This window comes from Acanthopagrus latus, chromosome 23 (genome assembly GCF_904848185.1).
Source record: "Acanthopagrus latus isolate v.2019 chromosome 23, fAcaLat1.1, whole genome shotgun sequence".
Taxonomy (NCBI): domain Eukaryota; kingdom Metazoa; phylum Chordata; class Actinopteri; order Spariformes; family Sparidae; genus Acanthopagrus; species Acanthopagrus latus.
In genome coordinates, this window is record NC_051061.1 from 14,357,949 (window position 1) to 14,384,209 (window position 26,261).

General features: G+C 43.6%; 1 protein-coding gene across 2 annotated transcripts in view; it reads left to right on the forward strand.

Annotated features, from left to right (window-relative positions):
- The window catches only part of rnf213a (ring finger protein 213a), a 32,682-nt gene extending 7,905 nt beyond the window's left edge, over positions 1–24,777 (forward strand). For both annotated transcript variants that reach the window (XM_037088629.1, XM_037088630.1), the window contains exons 13-69: positions 192–384; positions 466–521; positions 793–967; positions 1,059–1,217; positions 1,334–1,432; positions 1,900–2,022; positions 2,198–2,381; positions 2,856–3,029; positions 3,181–3,333; positions 3,426–4,045; positions 4,164–4,323; positions 4,417–4,634; positions 4,833–4,970; positions 5,090–5,254; positions 5,422–6,700; positions 6,822–7,003; positions 7,542–7,697; positions 7,786–11,388; positions 11,503–11,627; positions 12,122–12,238; positions 12,318–12,442; positions 12,532–12,654; positions 12,755–12,816; positions 12,994–13,147; positions 13,226–13,367; positions 13,460–13,651; positions 13,768–13,898; positions 13,997–14,154; positions 14,250–14,456; positions 14,574–14,761; positions 14,889–15,009; positions 15,139–15,239; positions 15,326–15,508; positions 15,791–15,957; positions 16,081–16,189; positions 16,290–16,404; positions 16,538–16,739; positions 16,859–17,055; positions 17,172–17,294; positions 17,403–17,513; positions 17,824–18,066; positions 18,156–18,231; positions 18,339–18,373; positions 18,479–18,579; positions 18,690–18,846; positions 18,998–19,172; positions 19,559–19,653; positions 19,755–20,006; positions 21,449–21,581; positions 21,877–21,960; positions 22,054–22,234; positions 22,455–22,656; positions 22,764–22,841; positions 22,930–23,127; positions 23,330–23,419; positions 23,558–23,736; positions 23,997–24,777. In XM_037088629.1, the coding sequence (XP_036944524.1) occupies positions 192–384; positions 466–521; positions 793–967; positions 1,059–1,217; positions 1,334–1,432; positions 1,900–2,022; positions 2,198–2,381; positions 2,856–3,029; positions 3,181–3,333; positions 3,426–4,045; positions 4,164–4,323; positions 4,417–4,634; positions 4,833–4,970; positions 5,090–5,254; positions 5,422–6,700; positions 6,822–7,003; positions 7,542–7,697; positions 7,786–11,388; positions 11,503–11,627; positions 12,122–12,238; positions 12,318–12,442; positions 12,532–12,654; positions 12,755–12,816; positions 12,994–13,147; positions 13,226–13,367; positions 13,460–13,651; positions 13,768–13,898; positions 13,997–14,154; positions 14,250–14,456; positions 14,574–14,761; positions 14,889–15,009; positions 15,139–15,239; positions 15,326–15,508; positions 15,791–15,957; positions 16,081–16,189; positions 16,290–16,404; positions 16,538–16,739; positions 16,859–17,055; positions 17,172–17,294; positions 17,403–17,513; positions 17,824–18,066; positions 18,156–18,231; positions 18,339–18,373; positions 18,479–18,579; positions 18,690–18,846; positions 18,998–19,172; positions 19,559–19,653; positions 19,755–20,006; positions 21,449–21,581; positions 21,877–21,960; positions 22,054–22,234; positions 22,455–22,656; positions 22,764–22,841; positions 22,930–23,127; positions 23,330–23,419; positions 23,558–23,736; positions 23,997–24,150 (13,423 nt within the window). In that variant the 3' untranslated portion in view covers positions 24,151–24,777. The remainder of the gene's footprint in view (positions 1–191; positions 385–465; positions 522–792; positions 968–1,058; positions 1,218–1,333; positions 1,433–1,899; positions 2,023–2,197; positions 2,382–2,855; positions 3,030–3,180; positions 3,334–3,425; positions 4,046–4,163; positions 4,324–4,416; positions 4,635–4,832; positions 4,971–5,089; positions 5,255–5,421; positions 6,701–6,821; positions 7,004–7,541; positions 7,698–7,785; positions 11,389–11,502; positions 11,628–12,121; positions 12,239–12,317; positions 12,443–12,531; positions 12,655–12,754; positions 12,817–12,993; positions 13,148–13,225; positions 13,368–13,459; positions 13,652–13,767; positions 13,899–13,996; positions 14,155–14,249; positions 14,457–14,573; positions 14,762–14,888; positions 15,010–15,138; positions 15,240–15,325; positions 15,509–15,790; positions 15,958–16,080; positions 16,190–16,289; positions 16,405–16,537; positions 16,740–16,858; positions 17,056–17,171; positions 17,295–17,402; positions 17,514–17,823; positions 18,067–18,155; positions 18,232–18,338; positions 18,374–18,478; positions 18,580–18,689; positions 18,847–18,997; positions 19,173–19,558; positions 19,654–19,754; positions 20,007–21,448; positions 21,582–21,876; positions 21,961–22,053; positions 22,235–22,454; positions 22,657–22,763; positions 22,842–22,929; positions 23,128–23,329; positions 23,420–23,557; positions 23,737–23,996) is intronic.
- Positions 24,778–26,261: the final 1,484 nt, after the last annotated feature.

Below are 26,261 nucleotides of genomic sequence, written 5' to 3' on the forward strand. Positions count from 1 at the left end.
TCTGCCATTGGGGGGAACAGTTGCTAACGGGGGTGCCTGTACAATGTTTGGGTAGGTGGTGTATGTCGGGGCCCAAGGTTTCCCAGCACAACATGGCACTGCAGCAGTATGATCATAGTTATTAACTTCACATGTCGGTGGTTTTAATGTTGTGGCTGATTGGTATATATTACTTACACTTCTGTTTTCAGAGCACTGGTGAATGCGGTGAAAAACAACGGCCACCTAATCGAAGTGGATGCACTTTTAGTGCGGTCCTGCTTGTACTTGATGACGTTTGATGACCTGATGGAGTGTGTCATCAATATTAACACTGAGCTTTTGGACATGCTGAATGTGTTTCTCAACAAGGCTCCAAGCGATATTACTGCCAGTACAGTAACAGTAAGTAGAAGCCCTAGTTGAAATTAAAACGTTTTGGTGTGATTTTAAATTAATTAATGTTTTTGGATTTCTGTTTTACAGACAGTGTCTGACATCTTCTCACACATCCAAGGGAATCTCCTTGAGGAAAAATACAGGTGATTTATTGCTTTTCCAAATTTTATACATTTTGAATTGAATCTTGAGGGCATGCTGTCAAAGATAAAGACATAATTTCTATTTATTGGTTAAATTGTTATTGTATAGATAGTTTACATGTTAGATATGTATTTTTTTTCAGTCAATATTATTGTATGACCATTTGCTGTGCAGATCACAAGACTAACTTAATGCATGGGAGGTTACATGTTTATAATATGTGATATTTATTTTCTTCTTCTATTTCTTCTGTTCATCTTTCATTCACAGTCGTTTTACTGAGGCTTACAGGAGAGCGTGCCTAGTGACAGCAGTGAAACTTTTGGAGAAGGTTTGTGGAGGAGTCAAACCTACATCATATACCCAGAACTACCCTGATATTCCTGTGGCCTGTATGAATCTGGTTGCATCAGTGTCAGACTTTGTTCACTGTAACGAGCAACAGGTATGTTAAGTGAATCTTATATGGTGAGCTGTTAGTGTTTCAGACTGTATTAAGTCTTGCTAGTCTCAAATACTGTGCTAATCCCACTTAGGAGAATCAAGAAATGGAAACAGAGCAGCGGTATACAAATGACTCCATCTCTCAGGCTTTGGACATAATGAGAAATTGGATCGGCCATTCCTTTCGACAGCGTTTACTTAACAGAGGCTGGTCATCCCTGTTACGAGATGGGACCCCAGCAGAAATTGAAGTGAGTGTTTTTGTTATATTTTGTAATTAGAACACAAATCATACATGGTGATGCTCATAACCAATCATTGGTAGAGAAAGCTGGGAAATGGTTCTTTTGTCGGTTGTGTTTGACAGATGTGGAACAGCGTAATTTCTGTCCACTTTGAAGATGAACTTTGCACAAAACAGTGGAGACAGAAATTCACAATGGATTTTGAGGGCAAGTACATGAAGGTATGTAATGCACCCTTATTTTTTGTTCGAAATATACTGCTCGAAAAAATTAAGGGAACAATTTAATCACACATCGGATCTTGATGAATTTATTATTCAAGCTGAAAATCATTGTTGATGTACATAGAATCATTTATTGAGAGCAAAATAATTTTACAACAGTAAGTGGAAACCAAAATTATCAACCCATTTGGGGTTGGATTCAAAATCATACCCAAAATCAAAGTAAAACATTTAAATCACAGACTGCTCCAACTTGCTGGGTTGTCTTGCTTTTGCCTGTCCGTGGCACCTATTGTCCCTGTCATTCTTCACCAAAGTAGGTAAAATAGATTCACAGTCACTTGTGCTTCCTTAATGGACAGATTGATATCCCTGAAGTTGGACTGACTTGGTGTTATACTATGATGATTAAGTGTGCCAAACATTTTTGGAGCAGTAAAGTAATACATACTGTCTGGTTTTAGGAATCCCCTCTAGATCAAATTGAGTTCTACTGCAGAAAGATAGAGGAACTCCGTGAAACCCATCGATATGTTGCTGCAAGTATCGAGAAGTGTGCTCTGGAGGCTGTTACAGCTTTGTGCCAGGTATGGAGACTTCTCATAAAAATTGTAATTCCACATATATTAATGGCATAGCGTATTATGATCCTGGCCATACTTAAGAATGACTTTAGTCTGTTGGCAGAAATTAGAAATAAACTAATTGCTTCTCGTCAAAAGTTCATGGTAATAATAATGGATGTTTTTTCTTCATATGCAGAACAAGTCTGAGGGAACGCTCCTTGAGAGGCTTGAGATAAACTGGAAGTTTGGGAATCTCATCTCAGCCATCATTGAGAAATCTTGGCCAAAGGACGGTCAAGGAAGGTATGAGGAAGATGAAGAAGTGGTCCTTCAACACCTCCTCTCCTGGACTGCTGCCAAAAACGTTTTCCAACTACATGGTATGCTGTATTTACAATGTGTACAAGCTGTGGTAACTTTCTTTTCCCACCTCCTGCTAAAAGCAGCTCACCATCCTTTTTTGGCAGGGCCATGTGCCATCTTTTCTCCAGTTACACTCAGCTGAATTCTTATTTTATGAATCATTCTGATGTTAAACTTGAGAAGAGGAAAAGTGAAATTGAACTGACAACATGACACGTTGCATTTGCTCTGGTGGACTGTAGTGCTGCTACACTTGCTGGATTCCAGATAATGCCTGCGGTCCGAATTTCCAAATTGAAACTTTCGACTTTCGACCTCAAAGCGTATCAGGTGCAAGACGCCAAGCAGCTGAGTCTTGTGCAGATCTAGTGGTGAAATCCGGTATTTCAGGTCCAGTCCAGTCTCAGGCCTCAGACTGGTTGGAAAATTATTCGACCCAGTAAGACCCAACATGAGAAAGTGCTGACATGTAATTTCTGTTTCTTTTCCAGGATCAGATGAGAAGCTGATTGAGAAACTCTCTGAAGATGCTCGCGGCAGATTTGCTATCGCCATATCATCATTCACAGCCATCAACCATCAGTTGGTCCAAGGACGCATTAAGATCAGCCTGCTCAATATCATTTTGGAGAGGAGAAATGCCTTCTTAGATCTGCTGAAGATCGGTAAAAGCAGTTTTCTCATTATCGAAGAACTCCCAAGAAATATGTTTAACTTTTAGTAATAAATAACCAAGAATCTGCTTATTTCATATAAAAGCAGATACCGGCCTGTGCTGAAGTATTGAAATATGTGTGTGTGACATGATTTTAACAGATTGCCTCTCGGAGAATGAACAATACAAGGATATTGCCAAGATGAAGAGGTTGTTGCAGTGTAGAGAAGATGAAGTGAAAGCTGTGTACCATGAGAAGGAGCTCATGGATGTCCTCTTAACAATGTGTCAAAAACTAGAGGAACATATGACAGGTACGGTGATCATGTCAGGAGAATTAACCTATTTTATTATGCAGTTATGCAGTGGCCTCCAATTTTACTTGTTTGTTTTATTTCCATGATAGTGGATTTTGGTGATATAGAGGAGAGACAACAGGTAAAAGTCGAGGTCATGCCCCTGAGCCACTTCATGGAGGTTCATCAGCTGGACCAGATATCCTCACCCATGGCTGGTGTTGTCACCTTTTTCAAACTGGATGAAGAAATCAGAGACATGGCTGAGGTCCTGTACACCTTCAGAGACAGTCATTTATTCAAAGTGTGTTGGGAGAAAAAAGCCAAACACCTGGTCACTTCAGAAATGGAAGACGACAATCCTGATCAGCATGACATAGCGGATATTATGGCAACACCGAAGATGATACATGATGACATTTTTGAGCCTTGCTATGTTGATTACAATAACATCTACACCAGTCTCAAGAATAATACTATCACTCTTGAGGAGGTAAAACAGCTCTTTGGCGATTTCAAGGGCAAGTACGACGAGCTTGCACAGGACCTGGACATCATGTGTAGAATTGATAAATCGACTGACAAACAGTGGATCCACAGCAGGGTTCAACAGATCGAACAGTATCATGAGCTTCATCTTGCTGTGGCTTCAGCCGAAATCATAATGAATGTCAAAAGGACACTTCGTCTTGAAGGGGACTTCAAGGTTCTGGAGACGCTCACAAAAGTTGTAAGTTGCCATATTACACCCAGAAATGTGACGTTCCTCAGTGATGATTGTCTCTGATAGCTACTCAGGGGTATTGGGGCAAGGTTAACATGATTTTTTGACTATCTCCTGTCTTCAGAATCAAGCCAACTTTCAGAAAGAGCAGCTCAGTCGGATTGACAATGACTTGATGCAGGCAAAGCAGGTTCTTGTGGACATCACTGAGCCGCGCAGACTGTGTCTAGAGGAGCTGGGACTCAGAAAGCACTTTGTCAAATGGGTAAAAGAGGCACTCGAAGGTAAGTGTTTGTAATCTGCATAAAGAATAACAACTATTTATTTTAAGGCTAACTCAGGCAAGTTATTAAAATAAACATGTCATTTCCTTGCAGATATCAATGAGTTGAAGGTGTTTGTTGACCTGGCCTCAATCTCTGCGGGGGAGAATGACATGGATGTTGATCGCGTCGCTTGCTTCCATGATGCGGTCCTTGGCTACTCTTCAGTGCTCTATGAGCTCAAACAGGACTCTGATTTTCGTGGCTTCAGAGAGGTGCTCAAGAAGCTCTGGAGAGCTTTGGAGAATGATAGCAACCTACCAAAAAAACTGGTAAGAGGATGCCTTATGAAAACTACAACTAGAAATTGCTATCATGATAAATTGTGCAATATGTGCAGAGTTCAACTGGAAAGACTCCAGACACTGAGATTGTTTTACTCTCATTCACATATATTTTATGAATGCCTTGCTGGTTAAGGTATACATTGTATTAAACAGCACAGTTAAGAATGTTTTCTTCTTTTCTAGCGGGACAGTGCACGCCATCTGGAATGGCTGAAGACTGTGAAAGACAGTCATGGGTCAGTGGAGCTGTCATCTCTGTCTTTAGCGTCGGCCATTAACAGCAAGGGCATCTACCTCATCAGCACACAAGGCGTAAACAAGGTGAATGATGATATAAAAGATGATGGAATCCCTATTTCCATGCAGCACAGAGGTGATCTCTGATAACAGAGTTCCTACAAAATGATACATAAGACTGTGTTTCTGTTTTTCATATCCAGTTGAGTCTTGACACCGTCCTGAAGCTGCAGATTCCAGAGGAGCATGATGAGGGTCAGCAGATGCGCTGCTACTCTCTTGAGGACCTGCGGGAGTTGCAGAACAAACTCATGCTCATGTCTGGTAAAGGGGACCAAGGCCAGAATGAAGTTGATCATTTTGCAGAGGTATTTTAGAAATGTTTCCCTTCTATTTTATGAACATAATAAATAGAATGCAAAATAAAATCAACAATATACTATGTGAAGAAGGTGCGTTAATCAAATTTAAAAGGCACCTAGCTAATATTATATATTGATCTTAACAGTGTTTACTTGGTGTTCCTTTTTTGCAGGTTTTTGCCAGTGTTCAAAGACTAGCTGAGGCGTTCATTGCCCTCTATACTGCTGGGAATCCTCTGTTCAGACACTGGGATGCAAAAATCAACTGCTGTGTAGACAGCTTTGAACCAAGCATCATGATGGACTTCAACCTGGGTAATGTTGTCAGTGTTGTCACTGAGGATGGCAGCATAGAAGAGCAGCTTCCAGAATTTTGCCGGAAAATGGAGAAATGCCTGGGTTATTGGACGGATTTTGTGGACAAACAGAGATCTCAGCATTACTACCTGAACTACTACACAGCCGAACAGATTGTCTACCTGTGCAGCCAGCTGACCCAGAGAACCAGTGTGGAGGACCAAGTCCTCATGATGCTCTCCTTCGTCAAACCAAATTGCACAACCTTCGACTTGAGGCAGGTCAGGCATGAACTCCAGTATGAACTCCTGACCAAACCAGAGGAGCAAAATGAGGACATCGAGTTCCAGACGTTTGTTGTGGTTCCAACAAGTGAGCCAGAAGCCCCAGGCTGCCCCAGTGGATTGGATCCTCTGCCAAGTCTAGTGGAGGCAAATGGTTTGCAAAAATTTGATCTGATATGGAATACTTATATGAAAGACATGAAGAATTTTCTTCCAGACATTCTTGATATAAAAAGTCTTGGAAGACTTTTGGAATTACTGGCCAACAGAAGAGATGAGAGCAAAGAAGACGAGAGTGAAGAAGACATTTCTGACGATAACACGGAGAACCTCATAAAGAGGCATCTGCCTCAAGGCCTGGCCACTGGACATCCAAACCTCATAGTGTGCCCGCACGATGAGGTCTTGACATCTTGCATCTCCATTTACATGAGTAGTGAAGAAGAGACACTGCCCACCTATGATGAAGTCCTCGTGTGCAACTCCTCGACACCATACGAACAGGTGGAGCTATTCCTCAGACGTTGTCTCAGCACGGGATACAGGGGACAGAAGATATACTGTTTACTCTATGGAGACCTGCTGACTTACGATGTGAGCTCTAAGGTTGAGAACTTTTTCCAGCGAATGAAAATGCAGAGCAGGAAAGACTACAGACTTGTGATCATCTGCAGCTCAGAAAGAGAACATGCCTACCTTCCTTCAGCCTTCAGTCAGTACAGATTGCACATGATTCCCCAGGAGTCCTTGGCGCGGATCCAGCGGTACCTCCACAGACACTTTGTTGTCCCAGCAGATCAATGCAGTGCTGCAGCTGCATTCAAAGACCGACTGTGCGTTGGTGTCGTCTCATCTAAAAGGGCTGGTGTTGGTGCGTATACATTTACATTATTCCGCTATTTTATAATTCATCATTTCACTCATGGTTAATATTTATCTACAGAGGTCCTTGATACCTTTCAAAACAACTTTTATGTTCTATAAAATTTCAGGTAAATCTCTCTACATCAAGAGGCTCTATGAAAACCTGAAGCGCTCAACCAAGAAGTCGTCAACGATGAAATGCATTCGCTTGATTGAACCTAATGTTGATGAGAACGTCATCCTTCAGTCTTTGTTGAACACACTGAAGACAAAAGAAGTCATGATCTTCCATTTTGACATCACATCATCGGTAATAATGAGTTACAAGTTAATGCTCAGCTGGGTGATACAGACACTATTCAGCCACAACATTAAAACCACATGCTTAATACTGTTAGCTCTGACCTGTCAAGGCATGGTCATAAGACTTCTGGGGATGTCCTGTGTTGTTTGGCACCAGGATGTTTGTAGTTGATCTTTTTGTCCTGTATATTTGTGGGTGAGGCCTCCATGGGTTGTACATGTTCTGGATAGGGAACTTGGGAAGTCCACTCCTTGAGCTCTTGCATGTCCCTCTAGCTGTCCCTGAGCAGTTGTGTGGTACGGTGCATTGTCCTGCCATGAGAGGGTGATGGGTGGTGCATGGCAAATGTCATCAGTATAGATGCCAGGACCCAAGGATTCTCAGCAGAACATTGCATTGTAATTAGATGATCAGTGTTATTGACATCACCTATCACTGGTTTTACTGTTGTGGCTTATCATTGTATGCTGTAGCCTAATTAGTAGGATATGTCTCAGCAGCTTACATGCTATGTTAATGGACTGTGTTTTATGTGGTTTAAAAGGTGCAGAAAGGTCTCCATGAGTTTCTTTTCAAATTGTTGATTCTGCGCTATTTGATGGACTCTGAGGGGAAGATGTGGAAGTGCAGCAACAAGCACCTGTATCTCATGGAGATGTTAGAGCCGACTGTCAAATCAACCAGAAATCCTTCACGGCAGGTAGGAGTTTTCACAACTGACAAAATCCACATCTGATTTTAAACCACTGCTTACCCTATGTCATGATTTCATCTGCATTCCTTCATAGGACCAGACTGTGAGCAGCACATTCACAGATGTGTTTCCAAATATTTTCTGCCGACCACCCAAAGAAGTGCTAATGCTCGAGATGAGGAAGCAAGAAGACCCCACACTTGTGAGCTCTGATGACCCACTGATGGATGACGAAGAATTCAAGAGCGCAGCCTTTCAGCGGCCATACCAGTACCTCACACGGTTTCACAACCACAGTGATCTTGATGTGTTCACATATCAAGTTGTTGAAGGATCCCACGTGGAATGTCTTCAGATGCTTCTAATGTACTGTGGAATCATGGACCCGTCATGGGCAGAACTAAGAAACTTTGCATGGTTCCTTAACCTTCAGCTGCAAGACTGTGAGACCTCTGTGTTTTGTGATGCTACTTTCACTGGAGACACACTGACTGGATTCAAAACCTTTGTGGTTGACTTCATGATTCTGATGGCAAAGGACTTTGCTACTCCATCCCTCAGCATCTCTGACCAGAGTCCTGGCAGGCAGCAGATGGACCTGACTGGTGTCCGAGATGAAGACTTGGCTCCCTTTCTGATTAGGAAGAGATGGGAAACAGAGCCACATCCATACATCTTCTTTAATGATGACCATGTATCCATGACCTTCATTGGTTTCCATCTTCAGCCAAATGAACAGAACTCCATTGATGCAATTGAGCCCACCTCTGGAAGGGTGATAAAAAAGAATGTGATGACAAGGGCATTGTATGAAGGCCTGAAGCTACAGCGAGTCCCCTTTAACATCGACTTCGATTGCCTTCCAAGAGGGGAGAAAATAGAGCGAATCTGCAATGTTCTTGGTATCCAGTGGCCACTTGACCCAGATGAAACGTATGAGCTCACAACTGACAACATCCTGAAGATGCTCGCAATCCATATGCGGTTCAGGTGTGGCATCCCTGTCATCATCATGGGAGAGACAGGGTGTGGAAAGACGAGGCTCATCAAATTCCTTTGTGAGCTCCGTAGGAGTGGGGTGGCCACTGAGAACATGAAACTGGTCAAGGTGCATGGGGGGACTACTTCGGAGATGATTTACACCAAAGTCAGAGATGCAGAAGACATTGCCTCCATTAATAAGCAAGACTATGGATTTGACTCTGTTCTCTTCTTTGATGAGGCCAACACTACTGAGGCCATCAGCAGCATTAAAGAGGTCCTCTGTGACAAGACGGTAAAGGGGGAAAGTTTGACACAATACTGTGGGTTGCAGATCATCGCTGCATGCAACCCTTACCGAAAACACACAGATGAGATGATTCAGAGGTTGGAATCTGCCGGCCTTGGGTACAGAGTTCGAGCTGAAGAGACAGATGAAAAGCTTGGGTCCATTCCCCTCCGCCAGTTGGTCTATAGAGTTCAGGCATTGCCTCCGAGCATGATCCCCCTGGTGTGGGACTTTGGACAGTTAAATGATCACACAGAGAAAATATACATCCAGCAGATTGTGCAAAGAGTGGTTGAAAGCAAAACAATGGATCAAAGTTACATCAAGTGCATCACAGATGTCCTTTCAGCTTCACAGAAGTATATGCGGACAAGAAAGGATGAATGCAGCTTTGTCAGCCTGAGAGATGTAGAACGCTGCATGCAGTGTTTTGTTTGGTTCTATGACAACCATGCCAAGTTGTTTGCAGAGCTTGAAGACTTTGAGACTAAACAAAACGCTGAGAAGACTGAAAGACATCAGCGACAGCCTGAGGTCAGAGACCCTGTGCTCTGGTCTCTAGTCATGGCCATAGGGGTGTGCTATCATGCCTGCCTCGAAAATAAAGAAAAATACAGACAAAAAGTCAGCAGAAGTCTACCAGAATACAGCCCAACAAAGGTACTGCAGGAAATCTCACTCATGCAAGATTTACTCTTGAGTGGCGTGCCAATGGGAGACACCATTGCAAGAAACTATGCCCTCAAAGAGAATGTCTTCATGATGGTTCTCTGCATTGAGCTAAGGATCCCTCTCTTCCTAGTTGGAAAACCTGGAAGTTCAAAATCTCTGTCTAAAACTCTGGTGGCAGATGCAATGCAGGGCCAGGCTGCACATTCTGACCTCTACAAAATGCTGAAACAGATCCATTTGGTGTCCTTCCAGTGTAGCCCTCACTCAACACCAGAAGGCATCATCAATACATTCAAGCAATGCGGACGCTTCCAGGAAGGCAAGAACCTGGACGAATACATTTCAGTGGTGGTCCTCGACGAGATTGGACTGGCTGAGGACTCTCCTAAGATGCCACTGAAAACCCTTCATCCGCTGCTAGAGGAGGGATGCATTGATGATGAGCCACTACCACACAAAAAAGTTGGATTCATAGGCATCTCGAACTGGGCTTTAGACCCTGCAAAGATGAACAGAGGCATTTTTGTCTCCCGTGGTGATCCTGATGAGAAGGAACTTGTTGAGAGTGCGAAAGGCATCTGCAGATCAGATGCAATGGTTTTGGAGAAGGTCAGGGATTTCTTCCAACCCTTTGCTAGAGCCTATTTGAAAATCTGCCGCAAACAAGGCAAAGGATTTTTTGGCCTGCGTGACTATTACAGCTTAATTAAGATGATATTTGCAGTGGCCAAGGGATCTCAACGGAAACCGACTGCAGAGGAAACCGCCAAGGCTGTACTGAGAAATTTCAGTGGCAAAAATGACGTGGATGCAGTCACTGTCTTTACAGAAAGACTCCGTATCACACCCAACCTGGAGAACATCAGTACCATTGAGTTTGTGAGAGAAAACATTCAGGCAGTTGGACTGGAAGAAGAATGTCGGTACCTGCTGGTGCTAACAAAGAACTACGCAGCCCTGCAGATCCTGCAGCAAACCTTCTTTTCAGAAAACAGTCAGCCAGAAATAATCTTTGGATCCAGTTTCCCAAAAGACCAAGAGTACACCCAAATCTGCCGCAACATCAACAGAGTCAAGATCTGCATGGAGACTGGTCAGACAGTTGTGCTCCTAAACTTGCAGAACCTTTATGAAAGTCTCTACGATGCACTCAACCAATACTATGTCTGCCTGGGAGGACAGAAGTATGTGGACCTTGGACTGGGAACCCACCGTGTCAAATGCAGGGTGCACAAAGACTTCAGGCTAATTGTCATTGAGGAAAGAGAGGTCGTCTACAAACAGTTCCCGATACCTCTCATCAACAGGCTGGAGAAGCACTACCTAGACATCCACACTGTCCTTAAAACTGAACAGAAGAGGATGGTACATGAACTGGAGAAATGGGTGAAACTTTTTGTTTCTCTCAACAGTCAAAACACAGCAGCAGCTCAGACCCAGTACAAGCCACCAGATGTTTTCATTGGCTACCACTCAGACACATGTGCGTCCGTGATACTTCAAGTGATAGAGAAGCAGAAGGACTCTACGGAGATCTCAGATCCTGAGAGGGGGGTTCTGGATGAGGCAAAACTCATACTGCTCAGATGTGCTACACCAGACTCAGTGGTGCGGTTGGACTGCACAGGCCTTCCCAAAGTGGAGAGTGCAAACCTGGCCGGGGTCTACTTTGAAGAACAGACCAACAGCTGTTTAGCTGACTTCATTCTCGCGCACACTAGACAGGAAGTGCGTTACAACTCCTCCTTCACAGAGGTAACCTTAAACCTTTACCATACAACTTTACCATTCGATACCAGTTTCAGATACTGTTTGTAATGAATTTTGAAGGCCTTATAAATCCTTAATAATTGTAATTTTAAACCACAGGTGACAACATTCTCCAGACTTCTGACAGCATCTGACTTGGAACCTCTGGAGCAAATGTTGCACTGTGTTGAGCTTCTCTCACTGCAGCAGTTTGACACAGAGCACTCCTTCCTGAAGAAGATCAGGTTTGTTTATATATTTGGGAATGTATAATTTTGCTTTTGGTCACAATTATGGCAAATGACACTGAAAATTGGTTGGTATTTTAACAAGGTAAATTTTAATATACAAAGCTATGAGAATTGTTACATCTCTGGTGAATACTGGTAATCTTGAAGAAATCTGTACAAACAGACAGGGCAATTTTTTTGTTAGTTGTATTGTTACAGTTTGTTAGTAGGGACATACTGTATGTTCAGAAAACCACTGAAGATTCACAGTATTCAAGTAGTAGTAAGGGATATTGGGTTATTTTACTGTTTCACTTAATTGTTTATTCTGTGACATATCTGAATTTTTATTTTGTTTTTTGGTCCCTAAAATTAATGCAACACATTTCAACTTTAACTTTAATCGCATATCTATGCACATGCATATATGCACCCATATCCCAGTTCCCATGGAATACACTAAACTCATATGAACTTGAGGTATGATCTCAATTCCTGTTTTCTTGTAGGAACTTCCTCACAGCTCAAAATGGAGGCAGTAACACTGGCCCCTGCATCAAGATCCTCATCATTCAGTGTGATTTCGACGAAGCCTCTCATAGTGCCAATCTCATTGCATCCGCAAAGTAAGCCCAACCTTTCCTCTCTGTTGAATATGCACCACTGTGTCATTTTGCCATATTAAGTTTTGCTGTTCTTTTCGAGGTACTCATCCATAAACGAAATCAACAAGATAACACAGGAGAGCATGGCGAGCAAGGTGTTTGTCTACTTTATCACCAGACTTCCAAGAATGGAAGGAGGGACTTCTTATGTCGGCTTTCACGGAGGTATTACAACTTGCACTTGTAAATATTACATTTGTTATCACATTGCACGAAGAATAGAGAACCATCTAAGGACATGTTGATATTTACAGGCCCCTGGAGATCAGCTCACATTGATGACCTCAGACGATCAAAAGACATCGTGTCAGACATCAAAGCCTTGCAAAACATGACAATCAGTCAGATGTTTGAAACAAAGACGAGTCAGTCTGAAGGTAACTGATAAGTAATTGATAGCAAACTATAATTTTGTCTATATGTAACATTTCTTGGTTGTGTTTTGGGGCATTAAATCACAAGATTATTTTTCTACAGCCATGGAGGTGGATGACATGTACACTGAGAGTGAGCCGGAGGAAATGGAGGTTGAGGAAAATGTAAGTACAGACAGCATGTGTATTTTCATTCGCTGTTGTGGGAAAACCTCAAAAATTGGACATGTATTCATCAATAGAAGAAAGTGTTGTAGTCTCTTCCCTGACTACATTAACATGTCATTTTATTCAGGGTTACTTGTGACACTAGTTTTTGACCAGTGTGTCCTTCTGCTGCAGGGCTGTGATAGCGTCGTGGACACCACAGCACTGGTGAGGAGCTGTGTGCAGAGTGCAGTCAGCATGCTGAGGGACCAGGTGGAGAGTGGCTTCCGCAGTACTCGGAGAATTGAGATCCTGCTGACGCTGCTCAGTGACAATAACGAAACAAAGGGTACCAACCACAATTTTATTTCAGGACTTTGTTTTTGTTGCACTTGTTGCATTTCTTAATGTGTTATCTAACTCTCAGGTGAATTTCTGGAGACTGTGAAGAGGCGTCTTCACTCATTGCTGGCGAATTATGATGGCAACACCTTCTCATCTATCAAAAGCAACTGGGTCATTAAGGAGGCCTCAAACATTGATGCCTTGCAAGAAGGAGGAACATTCCGGTGACCACCTTTACAGAATTCAGCATAGCTATGTTTGCCTATATCCCTATCGTATTGGAAGAGCACTGTTAACTTTTTGGTGTTATTGACAGGCAAACCTTGTGGAAGCGTGTTCAGGCTGTGGTCATTCCGTTCTTGGCGCAACTGGTTTCTGTCATTGACCGTGACCAAAACTTGGACATCCTGCTAGATACAGACTGTGGTGAATCTGTCAAGAGACTGTGGTTAGATATCTTTGGCAGTGATAAGCTGCTGGAAATCCCCCAACTAACACTGGACCACAAGTAAGTGGTGGTTGTATTCCAGTTTGTAAAAAGAATACCAGATTCCTATAACTAATGATATTTAACGTATTGTTTACTATGCACAATTAACCTTTTTTTTTCTTCTCTTTTTACAGGTCTGAGACGAGAACAATCCTCGTTCAGAACTACATTGCCCAAGACAGGAACATGAGGTGCAGCATGCCCTTCAGCTGGAGGATTAAGAACTACTTGGAGGAACTCTGGGTTCATGCACTTCAACATGAAGGTATTGGCTCATTGTCTGGTGCCATCCATAATTGTCTTGTCTAGAGTGTTGATGTTTTGAATTTTGCTTTAACATTGAATTTATATATGTCTTGTTAGGCCAAACTCAACTGGAGTTTGATAAGTTCTTCTGGAAAACACCACTGGGGCGATACATTGCGAAAGCTGACCCAGAGATGCAGACAGAGTTTTTCCACCGCTACCTTCAGGATTTCATCTGCATGACAATGAACGTGACTTGTCAGGAGGATCTGAAGGTTGTTTTTCTGTAATACTTGAAGCACTTAAATTTCAAGCTACATCTGTATGGTGGTATGGTGTATGTACTAATGCACATCATTCTCCTTTCTAGCTGCTGTGTGGCGCCTTGAACTGTTGCGTTAATGAGCTGCGATTGCAGCTCGATGCCGGCGACAAAGCACCATCTCTTCCATGGGTCCATGCTGCCTATCATGAGTTCAAGAACCGACTGCAGAACTTCTCCAGAATGATCTGCATTGAGCCCCAGGTGACCCAGCACCTCTTGGAGAATCATCATACCAGAGACGGGGTCGAACTGGTGAGCATCTTCTGAATATATGCGCATTTTATAGACTTTATAGACTTCCCTCCCTCCACTTTTATCAAGATTTTTGAGCCTGCAGTGTGTAGTGATCATATTCTCCCTGTCTCCAAGGTACTGGATGTGTATGCTGCTTTAGCATGCGTGGAGTACCTGGAGCCTCACGTCCTGAACACAGATGCCCAGAGACAGGCTTGGCTCAGACAAGTGAAAAAGCACCAGGTTCCCATTGAGCTGATCTGCTCGGAGGAAAGTGCGAGGCGGTATGGAGAAAGAAGCAAGGCGATGGTCCTTAGAGTCCAGTAAGTAAAACTGAACTTTAAATATTCAAGTAGTCCAAGTGGGCCAGTTGCTCAAGATTTGAAATTGATGTCTGATACTACTTTATCTGTATTGAGTTTGATGGTTGTTCGTTTGTTTGCCTCTTAGAGCTGGTTGGAATCGGATATTTACCCTCTCTCTGTTTGTGGAGCACGTCCTGCTGGGCATTGAAGAGGTGGAGAAGGAGCTGACGCCTTTAGTTTTACATCATACAAGAGCACTTTGCCGGGTTAGTTTGGGTTCTTTCTACTTTATTCATGAGATTTATTAAACAATTTAATCAAACAACGACATTCACAATAACCACATGAATTCTTCCACCCATTATAAAATACACTATTGTCTGTTCTTTCTTAAGGTACTGGAAAAGAACTCAGACCTAAAAACTCAACAGGCATTTTCAGCAGTAATTGGTTTGCTCAAAACCTGCAAAGATAAAGCCATCGAACGCATCTTCAGGTAGAAATGTAGTTTTCTAATCATTTGCATTTTATCGGAGGCTGCCCTTCCTCCACCCTGGGTCAACGGTCATATGTTTTATCCAGGTTCGGTTTTGGGCTGTGCCCAGTGTGCATGAGCGACCCCCAAGATCCACTCTCCCTGCCATGTGAACACATCTACTGTGTAGCCTGCATCAAGCAGTGGCTGGTCCCTGGTCAGATGTACTGTCCTCTCTGCATGCAGCAGGTTGCAGACGACTTCCCTATCGTACCGTCAGATGCCATCAGGTTTGTAACTGCATGTGAATTATAGCCACAGAAAGTGATTTTAATTTGTGTTGTTGCTCATAAAAGTCACAGTTGTGGTGTGATTCTTCACAAACACACACACACACACACACACACACACACACACACACACACACATACACACACACACACAGAGTTATTTGATGTACCGTGTGGTGTTACTTGTCCCTACATGCGATCGCGGTAACTTCATGCTGTGTGAATCTCATTAATCTGTCACTAAAACGTGTGTTCAACTTGTTTCTCTCTTGTTTTGTTTAGGGTTCTAATCAACCAACACGCTCGGTTCAGAAATCAGTGCAATGCTTTCTTCATTGACCTGGTGTCCACCGTGTGCTTCAAAGACAACTCGCCCCCCAGTTCAGATATCATTCTCCTTTTGCTGTCCTTTCTCATGGTGGAGACCAGCCCCGTCCCCATTCTCGGAGGTGGGATGTTTTTTCCAAGACCATGTCTCTTCTTATACATGTCTTGTTAGCTCTGACTACTTATTACTATTATTATACTATTACTATACTATACTGTTACTATTATTATTACTTATTTGACAGGAAATCGACAAACTCGACAAATGACTAAGGTGCTCTCCCCATTTGACGACTCTGTGGATAAAAATCCTGTGGTTCGCTCAGTAGTGCTCAAACTCCTGCTGAAGTACAGGTGAGGTGGTCGCACACTACATTAAGGCCTGCTTATTAATTTTTTTAACAGTTTAAGACATGTTTCTAATTTTTCTGTATTAATTGTGCTCTGTCTGAAGCTTCGATGAAGTTAAAGATTACCTGCAGCAGCACCTGGTGGCTGTTGAGCAGAGCAACATCCTGGAGAAGACGGACAAGACTGAACTCTACTTGATGTACATTAACTGCCTGGAGGTACACATGGAATCAGATGCCACTGTATATTTTTCTTTGTTCAGCAACAGTAAAAATAAATAGTCCCTTGTGTTGTAGTTTCTAACTTGTTTTCAAGAGGTACATGAACTTTTTTACATTTCATTTTCTCTAGGATTCCATGTTTGAACGGTTGCAGTTCCGATCCACTGCAGACCAGCAGGTCTGTCTGCAGGACGAGAGTGCCTTCCTCACTGACTACCTGCAGTCACAGTCTGCTGTAGCAGCCACTGTGGAGTACCTGCAGCAGGTGGCCAGAGTGCGAATGGACCTAGATATGGCTGCTAGCCTCATCGTGGAGAGACTGAGAGAAGCAGGTGTGTAATTTTGGTGCAATGCAATGTTAGTTTTCTCGCATAATGTACAATTATATTGAACTGAAATATGATGTTTGTGATTCAACAAAAATGTCTTCTATCTGTTTTTATCATGGCAGACGCTCAAAGGAGTGGTCAGAATGGAACCTCAGCCTTCCTGACTAGTGTGGTGAACTTGTGTATACGCAGCGGAAACAACTGGTATCGTGTCTACTTGATCCGTAAGATCTGCAGCCAACATGGAGTGGAGTTTGTCCTGAAACTCCTCAGTGCGGAGGCAACGCGCTGGCTCTTCCCCGAAGAGGTTCTACAAAAGGTTAATCTATTCACATCTTTATTTTTAGCGTCGGTGAGCAAATGGAGGCGAGTTTTTATTCTGAATGGGATCCAGACAGTAATAAAATAATCTGGTTTGATTTTCATTACCCCCAGAGTGAAGAAGCCACTCCAATAGACCATTACCTGGTGTGTGGGGAGCACTACAAGACTATCAGAAATGCTGTGGAGAAGGTTGTTATGGAAGGCAAGGTGGACGGACTGGACGAGACTTGTGCGGTAAGGTTACATCACTTTCTTGTTGGTGACTGCGCACACCACATCAGGACTCCTCTGTTACATTACGCACATGTTTACACGGGTATCTTGCTGCTCTTTTCTTCACAGGGGTGCGGATGTTCACCACAGTGGACGACAGTCTGTCTGCTGCTGGCGCTGTACAGAGAAGTCACCACTCTCTACAGAGAAGCCAATGCAAACTTCCATCCTAAACCTGAGGTAGACTCTAAAATTAAGACCCAACGAGCCACTCTCATCTTGTGTCTACACTCTCAACAGATACATTTTCATTTTAATGTATGCCGTAGTCTGCACCAGCTCTGCAGACTTGCATCTCAGCTGCAATTCACTGCTCAACCTGAAGCATCTAGTTAAGCTTCAAGTGTATTTTCTTGACAACGCGCGTGTAAACTTGAGGTTGACACCCAATAAAAAAGGCTGCTGTTTGTTATCCTACAGTCTCAGGGACTCCTTTTGGGAGGAGCTGTGGTTGTTATTCAAGGGCAAACTGTAATCTCTGTACTTACAGCAAGTGGACGCCCTGGTGGCTTACATCCAGACCTCCAAATTCCTTCCCAGTCCAGAGGTGAAGGCCTTTGCACAGAATCTGGTGATCAACCAACTCGGGCCGCTGACTGCTCGTCCCAGGACCCCCAGTGCTCAGTGTTTGTTAGTGGACCTAACTATTCACCTGGCTGCTGTCTTGCTTTGCGGGACGCAGGGGATTTTAGCTCCCCTGCAGCAGCTGGCGTTGGCACCTGCCAACATGCAGGTGTGTATATCGTCAGCTACTTTCAGTGTCTGCAACAAGTTTTCCTCTTCTTTGTGAGGTGATCTGAGTGTTTTTATCTGTCGGTACAGAGAGCCTTCTTGCCTACCATGGCGGACGATATGTTAGTTGTGGCACAACAAGCTCTGGGACCTTTGCAGTGGTACAGTAAGTAACAGACCAAAAATGTGCTCTCATATTTGAAATACAGTTGAAGAGTCTATACATTATGATGATAAACATTTATGATGATTTGTGTTTTATTTTTACCATAGATTGTCCAAAGGGACACCCCTGCACCATTGGAGAGGTAAGTCATGTCAAGTCTGACTCATAAGAAGTTTGTAATGAGTCTGTTTTTTGTAGTATTCTTTTCATATGATGAAACCATGCATGCTGTTTCTGTTTTCTCTAGTGTGGCAGGCCAATGGAGACAAGCCGTTGTTTGGATTGTGGTGATGTGATTGGAGGAAACAATCACAATCCTGTGCAGGGGTTTCAAGTTGTTCAGATCCAGTAAGTCGTCTACACCTTAATTTGGGGAAAACATTTAATGAAGGACAAGTTCAGAAGTAAAATAGTGAATATTCTGTGTTAATTTGCATGTATTAATTGTCCTCTGACAGAGGTGACCGCACTCAGTCAGGCCACATCCTCGGCGACGCCAGTCGCAGGGACAATCCAGACATGCTGGACACAAAGAGCATGTCCCCCGTTCCCTTCACTGTTGTCCGCATGCTCACTCACATGACCATGCTGCTTGGTGCAGGCCGCCACCTACAGGTAGCTAGGACAAAACAATGTGTACAGTTGAAATTGACATTAGTGCCATTATATTATTGAGTGTTTAAAGGTGCAGTTGTAGGTGACAGCAAAAAAAAAAAAAAAGAAGAATTATAGGTGTGACAATAATCAACTTTGTTTGTGCTTCCAGTCTATCTCAGCAATCATCAAGCCTCCAGTCCCTGACCCGGGTGCATTCCTACTGGCTCACCTGAGAAAGGACTTGGAACATCTCATCAGATCCCTGGGTAAGGGTACGGACGACTCAGTGAGCACCGTCCACCTGCTCATCAGCAGCCTCCTGCAACCCTTCCAGCCACAACAATGTAAGGAGCAACTTAATACCATACTCACTGTTACGCTGTCTTGTACGTGTGTTTGAATGTGTTTCATCTAATGTCCATGGTACTGATTTATCTTTTTTTCTTAAGGTACTGAAAGCATGTTTTGAAAGCTTGATCGTCCTCGACCCTTTCCTCCCTCAGTACTGTTAATGTGTTAGTTGCAGTACAGTGACATGAGGAAAGAGAGGAAGGGGTGCCCTCTAGTGGTCTTATGAAAGAGTAATAAATAAGTTGGATTTATGTAGCAGGATTGTTCATGTTATTTCTAGCTTTCCAAATAGTTCAGGATAATAGAGTAATGACATATTTTGGTGCTCCAAAAGTTAGACACTTGATTCACAGGATTCACTCCTTTTCTTTCCTTTCAGGGCCCGGTCATCATGACAGTCGGCTCTCCACCAAAGAGGCGAGAAATATTTGGGAGATGGAAGTGAGCAACGGCATCATCACTCCTCAGCTGAAGGTAGAAACACAGCTAAATTGCACCGTTTCAGAAAATAACTCTGCCTGGCGAAAGAGATCTGCAGACTGCACGTTTTTCTTTTATCGTCTTGTCTTCTGCAGCATTTGGATCGACAGCTTAAGGAGGTGAACGCAATCATCCGAGCTGACTCTCGCATCTCCGCCAACCCAATCATGAAGCTGTTGTTTGGCGATCCTCGCCTCTTCTTGTCCTCAGTTCCCCCGAATTCTCTGATCCATGGCAATGCCGTGTGGAGCTGCAGGGAGAAAGTGTCTCTGCTGAGCCTCACCCACATTGTGGTGCAGAATGACGGCAAAGACACCCTGCCTGTGCTCTGGAGATTCCTGCACAAGGTAAGAGAATGGTGACCCAACATGTGTCCTATCTATCGTAGCAGGTTTTTGGAGAAGTTCCTCCGAAGCTGAAGGGTAGAAAATGTTGCATTTCCCTTAATTTAGGTCACAAGTAACGTCAGTGTTGCAACATATGAAAGCACTTGTAGAGTTTCAGTCTGATTTGTGCACTGAAAGAGCACTGAACTGCCTGCTAGCTGTCCAAAAGGTCATCGGTTGATCTGATTACAGAGCTTTTTGCTCTGGATTTAGCCTCTCATGCAATGTCCGAGCTGCCCTACTTTCTTGGAGAAGTTTGTATGCAGCTTGTGAAGCGGACCAAAGACGCTCACATGCCAACCATGGCTGAAAAAAGTGCGACTGCATTTTTCAGTGTAAATAGATGTTTATTTATTTACACGTAATTCCCCTCAATGGATGCGAAAACTGGTGATTGATAAAGGATAACACAGAGCTTTTCACAAATGAAAACAGAGACGGTTGAGTTTTAAAGTTCACTGTTGACATTTTGGAGTCATTTGAATTTGTTTTCAAACATTTCTTATACAACAATAACAATAAAAAAATGTAAAAAAAAAAAAAAAAAAAGGGATCCATTCCTATTATTGTTATTGCATTTGTAATGCAGCAATTTATGTGGCTTAATTATTATTGTGGAATCAATGATGATAAGTTGAATAATAACTTATTTCATGGGCAACTATTATTTAAATAATGAGTATAACAGGAAGTGGGATCTTAGAAACAATGTTAGACTTATACAAAAATGATCCCTCTCACTGATCACTTATGACTCACAAGAAACGTTTGGTGGCGTCTGTATCTGTTGTTGTGTTAATGTTTCTGGACAGGGCTGGACCGTGGCTACATCTCAAATTCCCTTATTTTATATTTGAACCCCACTTGAGCTTTAAGCCGTTCTGGTTCACCATCTCCCCCGAATGCCTTATTTGAGCTCCGAGGAGCGAGGACACTTCAGCACGGATACACAGCAGCAGCCACATATATCTTTCAACATTTACGAACAAATGCAAGTGAGGGAGAAGTGGATGCAGTTTCAGGGAACTGGCATTCACTCAAGGTGTCAGATCGAATGCAGACATCCCAGACGAGTCTACAAGCTGGGGAGGAGGGACTAACTGAAAACAAATAAACAAATAAATAGAGACAAATAAAGCTCCAAAGTGATCAGTGGAACCGAGGAATGCATCCATTAGGGTCAGAACATTTGTGTACCTTCAAAAAAGTGATGGATTTGTTTATTTAAGGTTTTGCAATTACCAGAAATTATATATCTTCTTGTATGGCAGAAGAACTAGCCAGAAAGATGAACAAAAAAAAGTATGCATATATAGAAGCTGATACAGGACTTTTCACGCACATTCATCTCAAATCAACAAACAAATCTGTCAACAAGTCACCGAGACACTGTTTGTTTTCAGGAAGCAGAGCTCCGGCTGGTGAAGCACCTTCCTGACATCCTCACACTCCAGAGAGATCTGGTCAAGAAGTTTCAAAATGTCACCGAGCTGACTTACGGCACCATTGAACAGTTCCTCACCAGTCAGAAAACAGGTACTGAAACCGACTGTCCACACCAGTGCTCCTCAACACTGTTAACCGCATGACTCACTGGCACAAGAGATGCAGAGTCCCACGCAGCTCCCAATTGCCGTTTCTCGGAAATGTCATAGTAAAATAGCTGGCAACGTGCGGTTTCAAAGCCTGCCTGCCAACGAGTGAGTTGTTTTAACCTGGAAGGAGACAGTGATTGAGTATTTTTAAAAGGGCAAAATGTCTTCCACACGCGGGAGCCTCGGATGAAAACGCATTGGATTCAGTTTTTCCTTTCTCTTGTGCATGTGTGCAGTTTCGCTCAAATCCTGGTATGAGAAGCACATCAGAATCTTCCTGACGACCTGGAATCAGCTCAGAGTGTCTCTGGCAACTAACGGTAAATACAAACACCAACTGTGCACGCAACACACTTCGGTTAACTTAACACCCTCCTGGGCCGACGTCCTGATCTGAGTTTTTTGTCGTCCAGGCGAGATTAAGATCCCGGCTGAGTTCTGCCAGGACGACCTGGACCTCAACAGTGACTTCAAGGTGCTGTTGCCACAGCGGCAGGGCCCGGGGTTGTGCTCTACAGCCCTCGTCAGCTACCTCATCGCCCTGCACAACGACCTGGTCTACTGTGTGGATAAACACACTGGAGAGGAGACCAGGTGGGGGCGCTCTTGCCACATTTTTCTCACTTGTTTGGCTGTGAGACGACAGTGTGTGAACGACTCCTCTTGAGGCATTCTGCTACACATTTGTGCATCTGATTTACTGAAATAGTGTCAGAAATTAGCAAGTTACAGCAAGAAAAGATGTCAAAATAAAAAAAAAAATAAAAAAAACTTCCATGACGTCCCTTTGCTGAGTGTTTGTTCCTCCCCGCAGCTACAAAGTGAGCCCTGCAGATCTGACTGACCTGCACGTGATCCGGTACGAGCTGGAGAGGGACCTGATGCCCCTGGTTCTGTCCAACATGCAGTACAGCATCGAGAGAGGCCAGGAGACGCTTCATGAGTATGACTTGCCCAAGATCCAGCACCAGATCATCTCCCGCTTCTTGCTGGGCAAACCTCTCCTTACCCTTAATGTGAGAATGCGGTCGCTGTTGCCCAAAAAAAAAAAATAGACCCCTGTTTCTTTAGGAAAATTGTTAAATCCCATTTTCCTCGTGCCTCTTTCCCATTTCTCCCACAGGGCATTCCAACACTAGTGAACAGACATGATCGCAACTATGAGATGATCCTGAAGGACGTGAAAGCAAAAGTGCAGCAAGTAAGTGCCGTCGTTTTATCACATACGGTGTATTAAACATGTCGCCCGCACGAGATCACACACACAACACGTGTCTGCGTGCCGACAGGAGCCTCTCCAGACTCTCACCCTGTTTGCCGTTGCGGGAGAGCTGCACTCCTACAGCGAGGTGTGCGAGGCTCTGTCCACGCTGGAGGTGGCCCTCGGCTTCCTCGCCATGACCGGGGGAGAGCCTCAAATGCAGATGTCCCGCTACCTGGAGGAGGTGCTGCAGATGGAGAACCAGATGGCTCCGCACATCCTCAAGGTCAGCCTATCTGAGACACCGGCTACTTTATCCCGTCTCTTGGTTCTGCATTTCCTCTGTATGCCAACACTCAGCTCTTTTGTTATCTGGCTTGTGCTGAGCGGAGTTTTGGATTTAAAAAACAAAGTCTTAATTGGTGTAAGACTTTTTGTTTTCTTTTTATGTGTAGAGAACTTCATGTTCTCCCTGTTGTTGCCAACAGACCCTGAGCATGTGCTGTCTGAAGCATTGCGTGGCCCTCTGGCAGCTGCTGGCCTCACTCAAATCAGAAAACATGCTGCGGCTCAAGAGGGTAAGGCTTCAGCCATCGCTACCAGAACACAGTTATCATTCAAACTAGTATTACAGATGCCTCAATAACGGTTCTGTTTAAAAGTGCAGAGTTACTGTCATTATTCTGACTGATTCACGTGCTCCCCGTGTCCTTCAGGATCCATTCGTGGGAGTCTCGAAGGAATACAAGAAGGCCCTGAGTGAGGATGAGCACAGGCTGCTCATTGGCTTCTTCTCAAAGAACAGCGCCGACAGCTTCCTGCTGGAGATGCACGAGTTTCTGGTGCTGGTACTGAAAAAGCCCAATGCGCTGGAGACCTTCAAGCCTGACTGGAGGTAAAACAAATTGTTTTTTTAATCCAATTACTTGTGAGTTTCTAACCTTTGAACCTTTCTGTACATTTGAATTATGTTATTTTAGATGTGCTTTTTTGAACATTTAAGCATGTAAACATTTTCTAGTGGACACCCAAAATAATAGCATGAGCCATAGAATGAACATAACGTGGGACCTATAATGAAGAATTGGACATGAGTATGCGTGTTTATGTGTGTGTGAGTTCGACGAGTAAAGTGTATTATTTGTTTCTTAAAAGCATCAAAGACACGCTGGGGTCTTACATGGAGCGCAAAGACCTGGACGTGCCCGCTGACGTGGAGGAGCTCTTCCCGGGCGAGATCCTGCTGTCCACCTACGTCGAAGCCTGGAAGTTCATTGTGGCCTTCAAGCAGGAGCGTCAGAGACAATGAAGACGAGGTCTTCCTCAAATCAGATCCTTCAGAAGTTTACAATCATGTTGAATCGACAGTATTGAAGTTGTACTTATGCTATACAATCTGTATTTTAAGATGTGCCTTGGGTGCACTAATGTTGAGATGCATATGGTGCCACAGAGCGAGTGTGCAGTTCACATTTACAGCTCGTCAGGATGTGACCTGTGAAGATTCCATTTTTTTTTTTTTTCCATTATACGTTCTAGTTTCGCATCACTTCCTTTTTCCTGATCGTCAAAATGTACGGAGTTTCCGTACAGTTGACAGTCTTCTCTGTTGCACTTCAGTTCTAATGTGAATCTGTCTGTCCCGAAGAGGCAGAAGAAAAACGTCTGAAACCTGCTCAGGTACAAAATGTAGAAAAACTCTGGGGACTCACAATCATGCCGACAAAAATCCCTTTATCAAGAATAATGTGTCATTCCCATCCCTGTATTGTATCACTGTCGGGTCTTATTAGTTCTCGCTGTCTTAAAAAAAGATGCCTTTTTAGTTTTGACTTTTTCATTCAAATACTTTATTGTCTCACTTTTCTGATTTCTAATGTTTTGTGTGGGCTTGGTAAAACATGAGGAAACTGCTTTCAGTAAAGAGTGGATTTCATATTTGTGTACTTTGGTGTGTTTTATGTTTTATGACATAACGATAGGTAACATCATGTATGTTTCACATGTGGGGTCTTATTCACCTCATGCTGGCGTGTCAGTGGTCTCACTCCTTCTTTCTGTCCTCTCTGCCTAGCCACTGAGTATTATCCCTTTAATTTGTATTAGTTAGTTAGTATTTGCCATATCGTTGCGACAGTGGAGCAACACTTGAATCCAAGCATGATGGTCTTTCCCTAAACCGAACTGTGACTGAAAGCCTCAAAGCCTGTGAGGTCAAAAGCGTGTACTGCTACGCCCATTCGGGTGGCATATACTAAGTTTTTAGTGAGACCTGTGTCTCTGCAAAAATGCCCACTGATGGCTGATTAATCCACTGACATCATGACTTCACTGGAACTCTTTTTAAGTGGAATTCGGTAGCTCTAAATTGAGTTGTACTTAATGTCTATACAGTTTTAAAGCATGTGTTATACAGTACATTCCCAGCTTCACTCCTACTGTAGATCGCAATAAATCACTCCTTATTTACGTGTTACATCACGGCCAACAGCCGGCAGCGTCTCTCCGTGATGAAGTGCTCAGGAAATGGCCGCCTGCCTAAGGTTACGTGACTTTGTGACCCTCTGTTGGTGGGAGCTCAATGTGTTTCTGATCAGGCTGATGAAAATGATAAGGACAAGACAGCCGCAAGACTGCTGCTGGACGGCTCCTTAATTCAATTTCCTCCGTACCAAAGCAGTGTTTAGCATAACAATGACAAATGGAAGCATGCGCCTGTGAAAGTAAACCGTGCCAGCGACCACCCTCTGGGAGCGGGAGTCAAACGATATCCGTAAGAGTGGCTGCAGACGGCCGGGTTTCCAGATTTCAACCGAAGGCCATTATGTTTTCACTCAGTCTCAGTGGCAGGCATTTACTAAGCAGAGGATCTCATCTACGAATCATGATGAAATAGATAAGCAGAGTGGGTTCCACCAGGCGAAGGCATTTCTGGTGTGTCATCTAGCCATGTCCTCGCAGCTCATTAGCAAGCCCAAATGTGAAACCACTGTACACGGGGTTAATAAACACACCCACAAATGGGTCATGAGGCGTGATTTGCGCACCCCGAGCCCGCAGAACAAGCCTCACTGAACAAGTTCAATCACTTCAACTTCCACTCCTGTAGGCCTCAAAGCCGGCGTGCTCGGGACACAAAGACGAGGATACAAAGGGGCCGAATTCTTCCCCCTGCTCTCTGTTTGTTTCTCGTCTCTTTCGCTTGATGAGGAGAAATTAGGGGCAACAGCGCTGGTGCATCGTGTTTCGCATTTAATGATATTCGTGGGTGATGGACAGTTGGGGGCACCAGGTCCCAAGCATGAGGGTCCTGGATAATGATGGGCAGGACTCACCTCTTTTGGTTTTGCAGCTACAGGATGTCGCTCAGCAAACTTTCTAATAAGAACTTGTCTGTCGGCCAAACACAGATGACACCGA